The sequence below is a fragment of the Perissodus microlepis genome, chromosome 4 (genome assembly GCF_051167445.1).
Source record: "Perissodus microlepis isolate ML-2025 ecotype Zambia chromosome 4, ASM5116744v1, whole genome shotgun sequence".
Classification (NCBI taxonomy): Eukaryota; Metazoa; Chordata; class Actinopteri; order Cichliformes; family Cichlidae; genus Perissodus; species Perissodus microlepis.
In genome coordinates this window covers 18,582,745-18,599,902 of record NC_140464.1, presented here as the reverse complement: position 1 = coordinate 18,599,902, position 17,158 = coordinate 18,582,745, and the positions used below count along the sequence as shown (strand labels likewise).

At 38.9% G+C, this 17,158-nt stretch overlaps 2 protein-coding genes across 4 annotated transcripts in view; both read left to right on the top strand.

Annotated features, from left to right (window-relative positions):
* Positions 1–17,158, top strand: part of LOC146388767 (uncharacterized) — a 162,268-nt gene that overhangs the window by 43,381 nt on the left and 101,729 nt on the right. The window lies entirely within an intron of this gene.
* Positions 263–6,474, top strand: LOC146388771 (uncharacterized). Of its 3 annotated transcripts, none has more exons than XM_084926286.1 (6): positions 263–543; positions 3,285–3,426; positions 3,752–4,042; positions 5,315–5,638; positions 5,957–5,986; positions 6,106–6,474. In XM_084926286.1, exons 1-6 carry the CDS (start codon positions 487–489, stop codon positions 6,459–6,461), a joined length of 1,200 nt encoding a protein of 399 aa, XP_084782412.1. In that variant the 5' UTR covers positions 263–486; the 3' UTR covers positions 6,462–6,474. The 3 variants fall into 3 exon arrangements, with proteins under 3 accessions (XP_084782412.1, XP_084782411.1, XP_084782413.1); XM_084926285.1 differs by having other exon boundaries at positions 5,954–5,986; XM_084926287.1 differs by having other exon boundaries at positions 515–544; positions 3,347–3,426; positions 5,954–5,986.

Here is a 17,158-nt window from a genome sequence, read left to right as displayed (position 1 = left end):
CCTAATTTCTAGTAAGTGGCCCAGCCCCTCCTATATTTTTATGTATGTGGCCCTCAGTGAAAAAAGTTTGGACACCCCTGATGTAAACTATGATAATCCCTAAATCCAAAAGTTTTCACAGCAGAGCACAAGAGGAATACCATCTGGACATCACTGACATGCACTATCGGAGAAGTGGGAGGAGATCACTGTTGTTTGTTTGCACATTGAACTGTTTACAGAACTTTCACCTTTAATTCCACTCTCTGTGACAAAAACAGAATCTGAACCAGCTGTTAAAAGACACGGAGAGTCGCATTGACTAGATAGACAGAAAGATTTACCTTTGGAAGCTCAGTGTGGAGCTTGATCAGACAGGCTGCTGGTAAAGGGCTGGAGTTTATCGCATTTATACGCACAGATAGTACTCTTGTCCATTACTCCCAGTTAGTCCAGGGTAGATTAACCATCTCCAGAGATGACTCCAGCAGTAAATTCTTTCTGCAGATGAACGATCTGAAGATCAAGGACACAGCAGTGAATTACTGTGCCAAAGGATACACAGTGAGTTGAGTACTAGAGGACTCATACAAAGATTTGATCCTTTCATTACAATGATAGAGAACATTTGGCCTTATCTGTATTGTATCAGGTAGAGTGCTTTTAATTGATTATAATAAATTAATATTTTAGTCTCTACAAGTAAAACTCGGATAAGCAAAAAAAAAAATCTCACTTCATAACTGTGAAAGTAACTACATTTAAATCAAGAATGTAATATTTCATATGTATTATATCAGGTGTTTACACAAGCAAAAACTCTTAACTGTCAGCTCCATTAAAGCTGGGCTTACACTGTGCGATTTTTGGCCCATTTTGAGCCGATTTTTCGGTCATGTGACTGTTTTGGTGATCGGCCAGAGTTTGGCCTTCATCGTGTGTCGTGCATCGTGTAGTATACGTGGGGTAACGAGAAACGATTAACACCTCACGACCAGCTCCCGATCATCAATCGCTTGGTCGTGAGGATTTCAAACAGGTTCGAAATCCTCACGACCATCATGAGGGTGTCACCGCAGCTTCTCACACACTGAAAAAAAGGGATTGGCCAGCTCTTTACGTAAGCATCTTGCGTGTATTTAACACAATTGCCTCATGCTTTAAAGTTAAGTGTAACTACATAGTGTAGAAACTACATGATATGCAGAGAGGCTAGATTAAATTGTTCATATCATGTTCAAGTGAAGTAAGTCAATAATATATCAATGTTAAATCCCGCGACACTGCACGGGTTTCAGACTCGCGCTCTTTAGATCGTGGTTTCAGGAAGGCATCCATCTCAGTCAAGTCGAGCAGCCACCTCTACTTTTTTTAGTATACCAAAAAAAGTAAATTGGGTGGTTGTTACATTAAAAAAGTCTAACTTGTAATTTGAACACAATAATTTCATGTTTCTATGAACGTAATTAAATCATGAAGAATCTGTACGAAATTCAACAACTTAATTTGTTCTTGTTGAGACGACATGATACAATCTAGTAAGAGTGGTTAGTTGCTGAACTCATGAAATTCACAAGATCGCACAAGATTTCAAACTGCAGGAAAATCACTGGAGTTACAAGAGGCAGACAACTACACACGCACCACGTGCATGATATTGCTATTTATTGTGTATTATTACAAAAACAAAAAAATTCTGCATCAAATACAGGAAATCATAGCTTTCTTACATTTCCTAGATTGTTGGCATGGTGGTTAGTGCTGTTGCTTCACAGTAAGAAGGTCCTGTGTTCAAATCCACATTCTGGCTAGTTTGCAGGTTCCTCTCTGGGTATTCTGGTTTCCTCATGCAGTTATTAGAGTTAGGGTTAACTGGTGATTCTAAATTACCTGTGAATGTAAATGGTTGTTTGTTTCTATGTGATAGACTGGTCAGCTGTCCAGGGTGTACCCTGCCTTGTAACCTATCACTTCAGGGTTATCTCCCAGCCCTCCTGCAACCAGGATAAAGATAGAAGGATGGTAGTTGTCGAAGACCCATTCAATTTTTATGGTAACCAGGATCTAGACTTTGTTGAACATTATGTAATATGGAGACAGCATGTAGTATTTAAGTGACCAAGTAGTATTGGGGTAAAAGTTATTGAATAGTGTTGAAATAAAATGACAAAATTGTGAAGGATTAGAATATTCCAAGAGCCCAACTTACTTCATCTGAACATGTTTCAATCGCGTTTTATGAACACAAAATGCACAGGTTTACTGAATATGAAAAAGTTGTGTTGATTTAACTCAGTTGTTTAAGTTTCTGCCAAAGCAAAACATTTGTGTGCAACCAATGTCCACTATTGAATCAAGTAAATCCAACATGGCCTTTTTTTCAGTGCACTGCGCACGCGCAAACACATAAATGTCGGTGAAAAAGACAGAGTAGCACGGCAGTGCAGCGTGTGATCTGGACACAAGCGATGGAGGCACAACTTGTAGAACTTTGGCAAGCTCATCCGAGCCTTTTCAATGTGGCCTCACAAAATTATCACGACCACAACAACCGTGAAAATAGTTGGATTTACACTGCTGCTCAATCACAGCTGCCTGATCAATTTTTTTCATTAGCAATTTAGCAAAGTTGATGGTGGTGGTGTGCGTGTCTGTGTGAGTGAAAGACAGAGAGGGAGAGAGAGGGAGCGCGAGCTACAGAATTTCTGTTATAACCTTCATTTTATGGACGCACAGTGTGAGCACTCTGGTCGCATCAGAGCATCGGGCCGTATAGTGGGAGACCCTGCATAGTGACCTACGAACTTCTAACCCCTGCGAGTCAATCGTGCAGTTTGAGCAGAAGCTGAATAACGCGACTGAAAAAAATCGCACAGTGTATGCCCAGCTTTAGTCAGAGTTGATTTGCTGATGCATCCTTCTTGGCTGCTTTCCACAATATGGTTTTCCTATGTCTATTTTTTTAGTTTTGATTTTTTTTCTCTTACATTTAATGACAGCGTTACGTACACTGCTGCCTCAAAGACAAAACACAGTCTCAGAAAAGGTAACAGGTATTCAAGGATTCACATTAATTCATAGCTGTAATCCAGCATTAAAATGCAGCTTAAATTTCAAGGTTCAACACAATAGAGATGAATGTGAATTCCATTCTAGTTCTACTTGTGTGACAACAGAGAAGAATGTGCACAAATTAATAATTCACAGTTTTCAACACAGTTTTTTTTTCTATTTTTTGTAGGGTGGGGTAATTTATTCTGAGTAAAAACTCTTTAATTATTCAACTTTTCTGTCATGGGTTTGAGGAGGTGCAAATGCAAATATTCTTTCTTCCACCTCTACTTATCCGAATGCTGAAACCATCCAGAGATAGTGGACCAACGCACACACAGTTAAACAAGATGGACTGTAGGACAGTGCTGCTGCTTTTGACTGTTTGCCGTGCAGGTAAAACTTTTTACTAAAAAATAAATAAATACAACAAAAAATAATAATTTTTGTGGTTTTTAATTCCTGGTTAGGATAACTTTATATAAAATCTATTAAATTTTCAAAGAAAAGGGTGGCTAATTTCAGTTATCTTACATATAAAACATATTTTGGATTATTTATCATTTTTTTCTTTGCTACATAATTTTGCTTTGTATATTTGATGTCTACAGTATGTGTCTACTACAATGTAGAAAGTAGTAAAAATAAAGAAAAACAAGTAAATGAGAAGGTGTGTCCAAACTTTTCCATACATACATTTGTGTACATATTTGTTTTTCAGAGGTGTTTGAGCAGAATCCAAGTGTTAAAATACAGGGTATTCACACTACTGATGGCACCAATATGACCCACTGCTTTGCCAAAGAGTTTGCACCAAAGAAACATGACTTTAAGTGGCTGATAAATGGAAAAGACGTCACCAGGGAAATAGATCTGCCATTTAAAGTTACGACTTCCGTTTTTGAATCAAGAAAGGATGGAAAGAAAGTGTACAATGCAGAAAGTTTTCTCTCAGTATATTCAAATGATGTGAATGAAGACACTGAATTTAATTGTGTGCTGACGGGAGTAGGTGAGTACTGATACTTTCCTTGAGAGAAATGGACAGGTTCCCATCACAAAACCATGTAAGCCTTATGCTAAGTCATTTTTAATCTGTTTATTTCATTCTGTTTGGCTTATAACAACTTTGCATGAAAGCACTATTGCAAAGCCAAAGAAATTGAAGGAATTTAAAAGTTTACAGAAATGCAGAATAAGTTTGACAAGACCTGATAACTATAATGCAATGTAATGCATTATCAAATGCCGTAGCCGTTTTCAGTATATATTTATATATATATGTGTGTGTGTACACACACATATATATATATATATATATATATATATATATATATATATATATATATATATAGTTATTAGTTGTACAATTATCACTGGCTACATAAAGTGATTGCTACCTCTTATAAGAATACAAGTTAGTCCTCTTTATTTTATTTTATTTTTTTATTTTATTTTGTTGTTTTTGTTGAAGACTATAATAAACATGTTGATGTAGTAAATCTATATAGTATGAAGTAGGGCTGTTTGATATAACGATATATATCGGATGACGATATAAAAACGTCTATCGTTTCATTTCACGCTATCGTTTGTTTCGTGGTGTCGCAAAATAAACTGTTTACGGCAATATTTCTTCATCGTTTTGATGGTCACTGTAGTGACTATATTAATTTCTTAAAGTTCTCTCTTTCTCTTATATTTAATATAACCACACCACAGACAGACAAGCGCTCGTTTTTTATGCGTTGTGGTTAGCAACAACGATGGTAAAACCACCGCATGTCCGCTTGTTTATTTTCCACATAAACCTTTCACAATAAAGCTCAAGATCCTGTTGAGACTTTTCAAAATAAACTGAATCACGTGAAAGATGCAGAGTATTTATGGATGAGAAGCAAAAAAAGAGCCGTCAGGTGCTAAAAAATAAACCTTAGACTCAAACGTTAGAACAGGCTTTTCCCCGCAGCACGCTGTGTGATAAATACTCACAAAGAAAACGGCGGCCGTTACAACCTATGTTTAAAAATGTATAGTTTCATGCATCAGTTAAAACACTCACCCAGCTGGAAACACTTCACACAAGTCGAGCTGCCCGAGATTCACAGAATTTACAGAAAATTTTTTGTTATTTATATCGTTATTGGACGATAGATGTCTTAATATCGGGATATGAGATTTTGGTCATATCGCACAGCCCTAGTATGAAAACAGTTACATATTTTTGCCTCAGTTTCTCTCGCTTTATTTTGCATACATACGTGTGTATATCTTTGCTTTTCAGTGGTGTTTGAGCAGAATCCAACTCTTAAAGTGATTTCCTCTCCTGATGAGGATGGTACCTATACTGCCTCCTGCTTTGCCAAAGAGTTTGCACCAAAGACACATGACATCAAATGGCTGAAAAATCGAGCAGAGATCACCAGCAAAATAGATCTGATCACTACAGTTTCTGAATCAAGAAAGGCAGATGGAAAGAAAGTGTACAACGCAGCAAGTTTTCTGACAGTAAATTCCAGTGAAGTGAATGAAGATACTGAATTCACTTGTGTGTTTACGGGAGGTCAAAGTGGATCTTTGAATAAAACTGACAGAGACAACACACTAGGTGGGTAACTGATACTTTTCTTTGAAAAAACAAAATACTTGTAATAAAACAAGATATAACCATATAACCAGGTGAGCCTTATACTAAGCAACATACAATTGATTGTATTTGTTTATTTCAGTTCTCTTTTACTGACATTAAAGTGTTATAAAGTAATATGTTTTAAAATTTAACCAAGCTTTTGAAGGGATTTAAAAACATGCAAAAAAATGTAGAATCAGTTTGATGGGAATTAATAGCCAATAAGATGAGAAATGACATATTATCAAATACAGTAGTTTCATCTAAGTAAAATTGTTTTGATTTTCTCCTCAGCAGATGTTTCCACAACTGCCGATCTGACTAACAGTATGTTACAATTACACACACACATCAATCTATCCGTCTACATATATACATAACTCAATGTATTCTATTTAAACTTGTACACAAATATCTCTGTTTAACTGAGTATCTCTTTCTGACAGAGCCAACAGTGACAGTCCACATCCCCCCCCAGCTGCACACTGACCAGCTAAATCCTCAGGATGAAATCACTCTGGTGTGTCTGGTCACCAGTGCTGTGAAAAAGATGTATAAAATCGAATGGACAGAAACTTCTGCAACTACACATGGACGTTATGTTACAGGCACCAACGTCCGTGCACAGCAGAGCAAAAATGACAAGAAATGGCGAAGCATGAGTCTTTACACCACCACCAATGAAAACTGGTACAAAAAAGGTCCAAACAAAATATTCACCTGCCATGTCCGATCTGAAAATATTCAAAAATCAGTGTCCAGTTTCTATGGTAATTTGAATGTATGTGAATGTGACTACTAAGCTTTTAGTGTGATATTTTGTGCTTGTGTCATTCTTTGTGTGTGAGAGGTTTTTGTATGAAAACCTGTGCACTTGTGATGTCAGTCACTGTGAGACAAAATCTATGCTTTTTGTTGTCATCATCTTGTTGCTCAGCCTGTGTGAGTCACAGTTTCCAGTTGCTTGACATGTGTGCTGTCCGTTTTACTCTTTGGTATATGTGTAGATAAATGAAATGAGAGTAAAAGCAGACATACACATAAACTGCTCCATTTTTCACTTTTTCATTAAGACTATTAAACAAAGAGGAAAAATGTATTACTGGGATGACTAGAAAAGTTTGGTTTACAAAACCTTAACTGGCAAACGGTATGGGGACTATACTTAATTTTAGATCACGTTGATAGCTAATTGCACTACTGAGGACTCGAAATAAAATGAGTTGAAAAGTTATTAATTCACATGATTTGAGAGTTGTTTGTGAGACTTAGTGGAAGGCTTTGTGCAAGAATGCGGGAGTGAACCAGGGCAAGGTCAAATAAAAGCTCTCACAGACAGATGCTGCCTCGGGCGTATGAAACTAGTGATGGTAAATATGATTCTTTTTACTGAATCGAGTTTTAATGAGTCACTCACCAAAGTGAATCGGGTTTTTTGAGTCATTTGATTCACTGAGTCAGTCGACCAGAGAGTGCAAAAAATTTTCACTCAAACTTAATTTGTTTCTCTTTTCATGTAAATCCTACTGCTATGATGAATGATTCTAAAAGAAAACTATTTTATAGAGCAAAAACATTTCTAAAATTAAGCAATTTCCTATCAAAATTGCTTAATAAACATTTATTTATTTTTATTTTATTTTAATATATTTTTATTTTTTATTTTACTAGTATTTTCCTTAAATGTGTTAAATATATATTTTCTCATCTAAATGTCCACTGAGCTGTGAGCCAGGGGGCGGTAATGCGCCTTAACATTGGTTGCCAACCAAGAAGAAGAAGAAGCTGTGAGCCAGGAGGGAGGGGGTGAGTGAGTGATTCGTTCGCTCTATGATTCAGCACAGGAGGGAGGGGGTGAGCGAGTCCTGAGTGATTCGCTTACGATTCAGCACAGGAAGGGAGGGGGTGAGTAGCTCAAATGTGCTGTTAGCATGTTAGCAGAGCGATGCTACTGTGAACCGAGGAGCTATTTTCTTGATGTGAGCTTCTATTCAGGGTTTTTCTTCCAGTTCAGAGCAGAAATTTTTTTGTTACGATGCTGGATGTTGTGTTTTTCTCCACAATTGTAATTATAAGCTAGATACATTGCTGCTACCAGCAACAGGGATGAGTCATTGAGTCAGTTGGGCTTGTGAATCATGATTCATGAGTCAGTTAAGTGATTCTCGAGTATTGAACGATTCGTTCATGATTCGCGCATCACTATATGAAACTAGATAACAGGTTAGGAAGAGACAGGCCAGTGTGTGTGTGAGAAAAGATAGTTTGACAGCGGCAGGTTCCCACCACTAGGTGAAGCTCCACACGAGTAGGAAATGAGGAGCACCGAGACCAACCTGTGTGCCTACCGAGGGGGCTACATCTAAACCATGGCCGTCCCCAATGTTTTTTAACCAGGTAGTCACACATTTTTCATAGTTAAGTCTGTGTATGGTTAAGTTAGGGCGCTCTGTTTGCAGACTGTGTAGAGGATCCATATACATTAATTATTTTTGAACTGCTTGAGGCAATAAATGAGTAAAAACTTCGTCAAACTGAGACCCCCTTTTACCTTAGATAAAAAGAACACTCAACATTACCCTAATAAAGAAAAGAAAACAGGTGCACATAGATCTCCTCTAACCAAGTATACTGTACATTCCACTTCTTGGTTTATCTTAGCGATCTGAGCTGTGGTCCTTCCTCCTTCATATTCTTTCTCTTCTATAGAATGATTATCAGTCTTCTTAAGGTAAACATGCAGATTGTGTTTTCTGCATTTCAGTTTTATTGAAGACTAAAGTCTGTGGGTTATCTTAAATGGCTGGCATATACAAATACATTATTCACACATTTGTGAACTGTTGAAAATAAATTAATAAAATGAAACTGCATTACTTAAAATTAATATGACATCATTTTCCTACATTTTACTTTAAGTTATAGTAAATAACCAAATTAAATTACTGTTTGTTCCCTTTAAATGATTCATTAAATTCAGTAAATAATATTTGGCACTTTAAAACTTGAAGCGAGTATGAATGTGAGCATTTTCAACTGTTCTAAGAGTATAACAACAATCAAGGTCATTATACCGTAAACGTTTCTTGTCAGTTAGTGTCTGGAGTTTTTGAGTGTCTTTGTGAATCCCACAAGCCACACCTGCACAAGTAAAACTGTGCAGAAACCATTAAAGCTGTGGATTTATTTCCATGAAACAAGATACTCATCTGGCAGCATACTTAATATTTACATATTACATTTGATTCACACTTACAAGCTTATGTTATCAGTTAAGGCCTGACGGCTTTCTGTTTCTAAACATGTCATCTTTGGAGAGCTGCTTCTCTGTATCTTTGGGGCCACATCTGCACAAGTGGATTTCTTCAAACCAGGAAAAATAAAAATAAAACTTTACTGAAAACTTTGAAACACATGGTTTTAGAAAACATAAATGTTTGCAGAAAAAAGCCACAACATATGCTTAAAAATGTGAATGCAGCCTAACTAACTGCATTCAAGAGACAGAAGACAAAATTATAAAATGTAATTTATAAATGAAATTTAACCCTGATGCTCCCGCCAGGGGGAGGGTCGGGGGATGCTGGTCCCCCGCGGAGGGAGGAAGGCGGTTGGGGTCGCGAGATCCCCCGAGGGGAGGGAGCGGTAGAGGGAGGAGGAGAAGAGGGCGGGTTAGGGGGGTGGGGGGTCGCGAAATCCCCCCTAACCCCCCCGAGGGGACAGGAGGGGATCGAGAAACACCCCGGCGAAAGCACAGCGTGTCACGCGGCGAGATGATAAGAGTGCGGATGGCGGGTACTAAGCGTGTTGGGGTTTGGTTACAGAAGCAGGTTCTGGGCGCGCGCTGTACAACAACAACAAGGTGCCAATGAGAAAGAGGAAGACAAAGAAGACAATGTCACGCACTAGACTGCGGGAGCCAAAGAGCACTAAGGTCGGTACAGGCGGACCGCTTTCGCCGGCGGTGTCATCGTCGTCCTCCTCCTCCTGCTCACCGTCACCATTGCCAGCGCGTTTGGCGTACGCGGTGTCGGCTCCGGTGGCTCCGTTGTTGCGACCGGCCACGTTTCGCTATCAAGGGCTAGGGGTCGAGGAAGACCAAGAGCAGCAGCAGCAGCAACAACAGGAGAACTTGTCGGAGGAGGAGGAGCAGGATCAGGATCAGGAGGAAGAGACCGAGGAAGAAGAGCAAGAGGCCGAGGGGGATAACGACTCGACAGCCCGAACGCTCGCAGACGGGGAGCGCTACTCGGAGGATCAGGAGGACGAAAACGACGAGGTGGCGGACCATGAGTTCCCGGGCCATGTGCGCGGCCTACGCGAGCAGGCTCAAGAAATTCGGTTGCAACTATGCCAGGCTGATGGCTCGCAAGGAGAGCCGAAAGGCAGAGAAGAAGAGGACGAAGACGGAGGAAGAAGAAGAAGAAGCAGACAAAGAAGACGAAGAAGATGTCGACCGCGGGCGGGGGGTTTCGGAGCTTTGGCAAGAGGACGCCGGCCGTGCTGCAGGTGGCGTTGATGATTTGGGCGTGATCGCGGGCATGGCGATGTTGGTGAAACTCGCGGCGCAGATGTAGCCGATGATTATGACGAAGAAGAAGACGAAGTCTATGAAGACGAAGACTATGAAGAAGAAGAGGAGGATGAAGAAGAAGAAGAAGACGACGACAACGACGACCTCGACCCGCAAGGACGAGGCCCCACCGAAGAGGCCGTGGTGGCGGCGCGAGACGAGGCCTCCTCGTTCATGGCCTACTTTCCGCCAGAGATAGAGGACTCGGTGATCGCCATGACCAACCTGGAAGCGGACAGGTGCAGGCCCGCCAACAAACAAACAACAAACTGTATATTTAAATGTAATTAATCAAATGCAAGTATAATGAGCATTTAGAGCTTCCTATCAATTGATAGGATTGATAAGTGAGCTCTGTAATCACTCTGTAATCATCTGAGGTGGCAGAGTAGGTGGCAGAGCAGGTCAGCCTACTGGTGGTGGTCAGAGGGCCCGGTGGCGCCAGTGTCCGGCAGCCTCGCCTCTGTCAGTGCGCCCCAGGGCAGCTGTGGCTACAATGTAGCTTGCCGTCACCAGTGTGTGAATGAATGGGTGAATGATTGAATGTAGTGTAAAGCGCTTTGGGGTCCTTAGGGACTGAGTAAAGCGCTATACAAATGCAGGCCATTTACCATTTACCATCTGCCTGCTTTCTTGGGTCTCCAGCTTCTCTTCTGCTTACATGTCTACTGCCTTCCCACGCTGTCAATCTCAGTACTGACATCACTACTCTGGTCCAGTCACGTTTTTGCCCTGTCCTAAATTCTATCACCGCTGTAATTCTGTTCTGCCATGATGGGTCATTAGAGTCTAATTGCCAAATACATTGATTTCTCTATCTCAATAAACGATGTTACATTTTTCCAAGGGATCACTCCTTATTGAAATGAAGTGTGTGACTGCATCAGTGGGGGAACAGAAGAGCCCACATCAGTTCAGCTTCAAAAACCTAACATGTTCTCTGTAGCTCTGATCTTACAGCTGCATCCAATTTCACTGGATTCACTCAAATAAACACGTAAGAGTCACTAAGTGACCAGATGAATGATGGATACAATATTGATTTATGCTTTCACAGGTGGGCACAGTATTGATTTTATCAGCCAGACTCAATACTTGTGCAGCCATGACAGTCTTTGGCCATCACCTCTCAGGTCTCTGGTTATTCTTTGACTGATGGCAGCTATTCAACAGATTGGATCTGAAAAACAAACCATTGGACTGGAATTTTGATCAGGGTTAGAAGTGCACTTTACATACATACGGCAACAGATCTGCACAAATGCTCAGCAACAAGGCCGGTTCACCATCTTGAGAGACAGCAGTTATAGTCTGGTTTTAATGGAATTTGTTTCACTGACCCTTACATCCCAAGAAAAATAAAAACAAATTAAAAATAAAATAATAAAAAACAAATAAAAAAAAACAGTCTCACAAAGCAGCCTTTACAATTTGATGATTAAAATTATGATTAAAAATTTAGACTCAAAACTGATGTGACAGATCTTATCAGTACACTAGAGGGCAGTCAGCGCTAAGTCTCTTCATTTAGGATCAGCAAGGAAATGACTGCAGCTTCATGTGTGAGTCATCAGCGTTTCACATTGCTTTCTTTAAGAAAAAGAATTTTTTTCTCTGCATTAAAAAGAAAGTGTGTTGTTTATGAATCAGATTATGATTTATTTTCTACCTGGTCATGTTACATGCTTTGCTCTGCTTTTAATGAAAAATAGGTTTTAAAAGGGAACAAGTTTTTTTTTTTTCTGAAGCAATCTTGATATTTAATGGAGCCATTTTGCCAAATAACGCATACATAGCTAAAAACTTAACAGGGATAGCTAAGTAGGTAGCGTGGTTGCCCCATGATCAGAAGGTCGGGGGTTCGTCTCCACTGAACAGCTACCCTTAGGTACCCCTGAGCAAAGTACCATCCCTACACTCTGCTCCCCGGAGTGGCTGCCCGCTGCTTCACTGGGTGAATGGGTTAAATGCAGAGGAGTAATTTAGTGGACTCTTATAAGTACCTGGGTGTTCACCTCAACAATAAACTGGACTGGACTACAAATACAGACATCCTGTATAAGAAGGGCCAGAGTCGACTCCACCTGCTGAGGAGACTGAGGTCCTTTGGAGTGTGCAGGACTCTGTTAAGGACATTCTATGACACTGTGGTAGCATCTGCCCTTTTCTATGCAGTGGCCTGCTGGGGGAGTGGATGCACGGACAGGGACAGGAGTAGGATTGACAAACTGGTGCGGAGGTCTAGCTCCGTGCTGGGATGTCCCCTGGAGTCTGTGGAGGTGGTTGACGAGAGGAGGATGTTAGTAAAGCTGACATCCATCATGAACAACTCACATCACCCACTGCATGAGTATGTCAGTGGGCTGAGCAGCTCCTTTAGTCAGAGACTGAAACACCCTCGCTGCAGGAAGGAGCGCTTTCGCAGATCATTCATCCCAACAGCAGTTAGACTCTATAACTCCTCAATCACGATGTCATAAGTCACTGGACACTGTGAACATCCACGGTCACCACTTCATGCATAATGGACCTTCCATGTGTGTGGACATGTGCAGGTATATATGTATGTATATGTATACATATGTATATTTAGTGTGTACATGTGTGTGCATGTAAATGTCTTTAAATAGGAATAGTAGTGGTACAATAGCTATATCAAGCTATATAGTTTATGTCTTCCATATTTCCAACCATATCCATAATCACATACTGTGTATGCTACCATTGTATATAGTGTATTATCTTACTTTTTTCATTGATTGTACTTATTTGTATTTTTGTATTTCCTTCTGATATCTGTACCTGAGCTGAGGTGACGCAAAAATTTCCCTGTTGTGGGATCAATACAGTCTTATCTTATCTTATCTTAATTTCCCTGCAGGGACTAACACACACACATTATTATTAAACTTCTCAAAGTCAAATATGCAATATGTCTCCCTGTAGCGTGTCATTTCAAGCAAGTAAGTTTGCTTTCCAGCACAGAAAGAAAAATTAATCTTTGGATTAGCTTTTTCACTCTCAACCAAATAACAACTGTGCAACAGGTTGGGTTAAGATAGCATGAAGGACATCCAATGGATTTGATTTTTCATCAGTAAGGAGACATGTACTGCCTGTGCTCTTGTTTTTTATCTCAAATTGCCTGTCTCTATTATTGTCTCAAATTCAGTAGAATGAAAGTGATGGAGTATGAAGGCATATGTGTGGTAGACACATTAAAACCAGACGATATTGATCTTATCCAGTCAGACTCAATGGCTGTGCAGCCTTGAAAGACTTTGACCATCAGCTGCCAGGTCTCTGGTTATTCTATGACTGATGACAACTATGTAACACGTTGGGTCAGACAGCATGTTTGACAGCTGTTCATTACTGTGTGCTTGTTAGTAACACAGTAATACAAACCGATTTAAAAAACTCTGCAAAATCACTCAGCTACCAGTAACTAAATTATTGTAAATGTGAATGATGGCAGTGTGAATTAACATATGTGTGTTTATTTCAATTCGGTTTTATCAGGTCATCCTTGATAGGAGGTGTGTGAATAAATATCTTTTAGTAAAAACACAACTGCATCTTCTTTTCTGCTAGTTACGTAGGACCACAGTGGTTCAAAACAATAAATAAATAAAATATTTGCCTGTTGGTGTGTTTCAGTAGCAAAATATTCACGCACCAGTGGTCTCTTGTTTCCTGATAGGAATTTTATTTCATGCAGAGAAAATACAGTGACAAATATTTTATTCATCATTCTGAACAGTGTCTTGATGCATGCTCAATTACTCAGTTAAGGATATCCCCCAAAATTGACATATGAACAGAATCAGGAATTTTCAGTGGGAGAGAAGTTTTTTCACTCACTAGGTCACTTGGATGACTGAAGAAAACTGAAATCGTTACATTTAGATAAACAGAATCAATTTTTGGGATCGTTCTGAACAGTTTCTCTGTAATAATAAAAATCGCTAACAAATCATAAGTAGCTCTTAAAAGAAAGAAAGTGGTGATGATAATATAAAAAAATATGTTTGTTTATAAAATAAAACACCAATAATAATAATAATAAAGAAGAAGTAGAGGAAGAAGAAAAAAATTCATGGATAAGAAGTTACATTTCAGAGGTGGTCTTTGAAATTTAACTCTCACATGGTCTTTTGTCTAACGATGGTGGTGGTGCGGGCGGGGGTGGGGGGATCTATGCAAATTCGTCTTCTTTTATAAGCATATCCCAAGTCATGCTCATACAGTTTACAACATTTATGAAAAAATGGGAAACACAATTGTCTGGACTTTGCTGTTTGTTGTCACTGTACAGGGTAATAATTTATTTATTTTTTTAATTACAATTTTAATTAAATTTTCTTCTCTTTGCAAACATTGAAGATGATCTGTTTGCTTACAGGAGTATGGAGTGATGTTAAGCTGGCTCAGTCGTCATCTGAGCTGAAAAGACCCGGAGAGACAGTAAAGATGTCATGTATCGTATCTGGTTATACCATGACAAGCGGATATTTCAGCTGGATACGACAGAGGGCCGGGAAAGCTCTGGAGTGGATTGGTAGAATGAATTCAGGTTCAAACTCTGCTAGCTATAGTAGCTCCTTTCAAAGTCGTTTCCTCATGACTGAAGACGTTCCCAGCAGCACTCAGTACCTCGAGATCAAGAGCCTGACAGCAGAAGATTCTGCTGTTTACTTCTGTGCCCGACAAAGTGAAACCAGAGGAGCAGGTGCACAAAAACCTCACTGATTTCAAGCATCATGGCAAGTTGAGCATTTAAGACTGATTTTACTTAAAGTCACAATGTGATGTAATATGAGAATACACACTCTAAGAAATAAAATGTTGTATTTACTCCACCCAGTTATGTCAACCGGTTCCACATAACTGGGTTAGTGAAATATAAAATGTATGATACATTTAATTTGAACAAGAAATTTTAAGTACATCTGATAACATTTGGATAATTAAATGCAAATCAAAAGAATCATGTTGTATTAGCTGAATATCATAATGTTGATCTAACTAACCTTGTTGATTTAAATTGAGAAGACTAAATAAAACCTACTCAACCAAAACAAGCTCTACTTACTTTAAGAAATAACATGTTGTATTTACTCCACCCAGTTATGTCAACCGGTTCCACACAACTGGGTTAGTGAAATATAAAATGTATGATATATTTAATTTGAACAACAAATTTTAAGTAAATCTGATAAATCTACTCACCCAAAACACGCTCTACTGAAACTATAGGATTAAATCACTTTAACAGAATTGCAACTTATTCTATTTAAGTTTGTAAATTAAAAAAAATCAAACACAAGTTTATTCAGTTAACCTAACTTTAATAACACTTTGTGTAAAACTTGTTGAAGCACACTTTGAGCTGTTCAAATGCTTCTAGATCTTTTTTCCTAAACAATCTTTACATATATTCAAGTGCATTTTAAGTGCAGGAAGACAAGATGCAGAATGTCATGTTAAACTGAAATGATTAAAACTGGAAAGTGTTCTGATTCCAACATTTTTAACATTAACATGACTTAATTTAATTTTGATTGGGCTGCAATGAAAAGCCCACAATACAGCCCTGCAAACAGCAGGTAGAAATTACTTTAGTGTCATTTTTGTCCATATTTAGAAAAATAACCTTTGCTTCAAAACTTAAACTGAAGTCCAAAGTTAGGAGCAGTCTTTTTCAGTGTAGTTGGATGCTGGTAAAGGTTCAAGAACAAAGAACGCAGAAAAGTGAAAGGCCTTGCAGAAGTTCTTGTGGCAATTCAAACTGAACAGTTTATGAAGTGAGAGGAGAAGAGTTCGAGAACCTTAAAGTTCAGTGTCCTCTATAGTTCAGTGCAGGCTGTTTCACTCAAGCAGTTTGTTTTTCAGAACCTGCACCTTCATGGATAGGTTGTTCACATCCAACTCCATCAGCACCTTCTGAAGAAATTCAAATGTGTATTTCAGGTGCTTTGGGTAGCTCAGATTTAGACTGTAGATTAGTCCAAGCAGGAGGGCACAACCCTTTGCCACATCACTAAGAGCTTGCAGCACAGTGCATCCTTCTATGATGACACCAATGTCCTCAGGTGTATCTGCAGAGTTTGCTCCTTCATGTCTGACAACATAGACTCCCAAAGTCAGCTGCTCCGTTTCTCTGCTTGCTCCAAGATCCACATCCTTTAAATAAAAAGAAAAGAAAAGATAAGTTAATTGCATACATATACATATGGACAAGTAAGTCCACCTTCCATTTCCAATCCCAAATTAAAAAAAGGAAAATAACTGATCGTTTTCCTATATTTAACTTACCAAGAATTCCTTGAACAGGTCATCTGGCTTTTCATTTAAGTAGACACAGATAGTTTTTAGAACGCATTCCCGTCGAACATCAACGCTGGGATTCTGGTGGAGATAAGAACTCAATATGAGAGAAGTTTCCTATTTTGTTTCCTTTCAACCTCTTTACAAAACAAAGTCAAAAGTATTAACACATAATCCAGATAAGTGATTAAGCAATGTTTCATAACTCACATCAGTGACGTGCAGTGAGGTTCATGATTGGTAAGGCACTGACTCCTCTGAGTCAGATAAACAAATATATGAACTCAAAAATCGAAGCTTTTCAATTTTGACATTACGTGAAAGCTTTCATTTTTGCTTTAATCAATTCTAGATTGTTCAACGATATATTTAATAATTGTGCCCCTAAAAATATTAAAATTAAATAGAAGATTAGAACTGGGCAATATGGATATGGATCCTATCATGACATTTTGTGGTATTTTTTGCGATAACAATAAGTCTGTGAAGGTTCTCAGTCATCCAGTTCATCGTAGTCTAAGGCGCTTGGAAAGAAAAGTGAAGCTTCTTCAGTGAAGAAGCTTTTCGGATGAGAGATAAGACGTCTTCAAGCAACT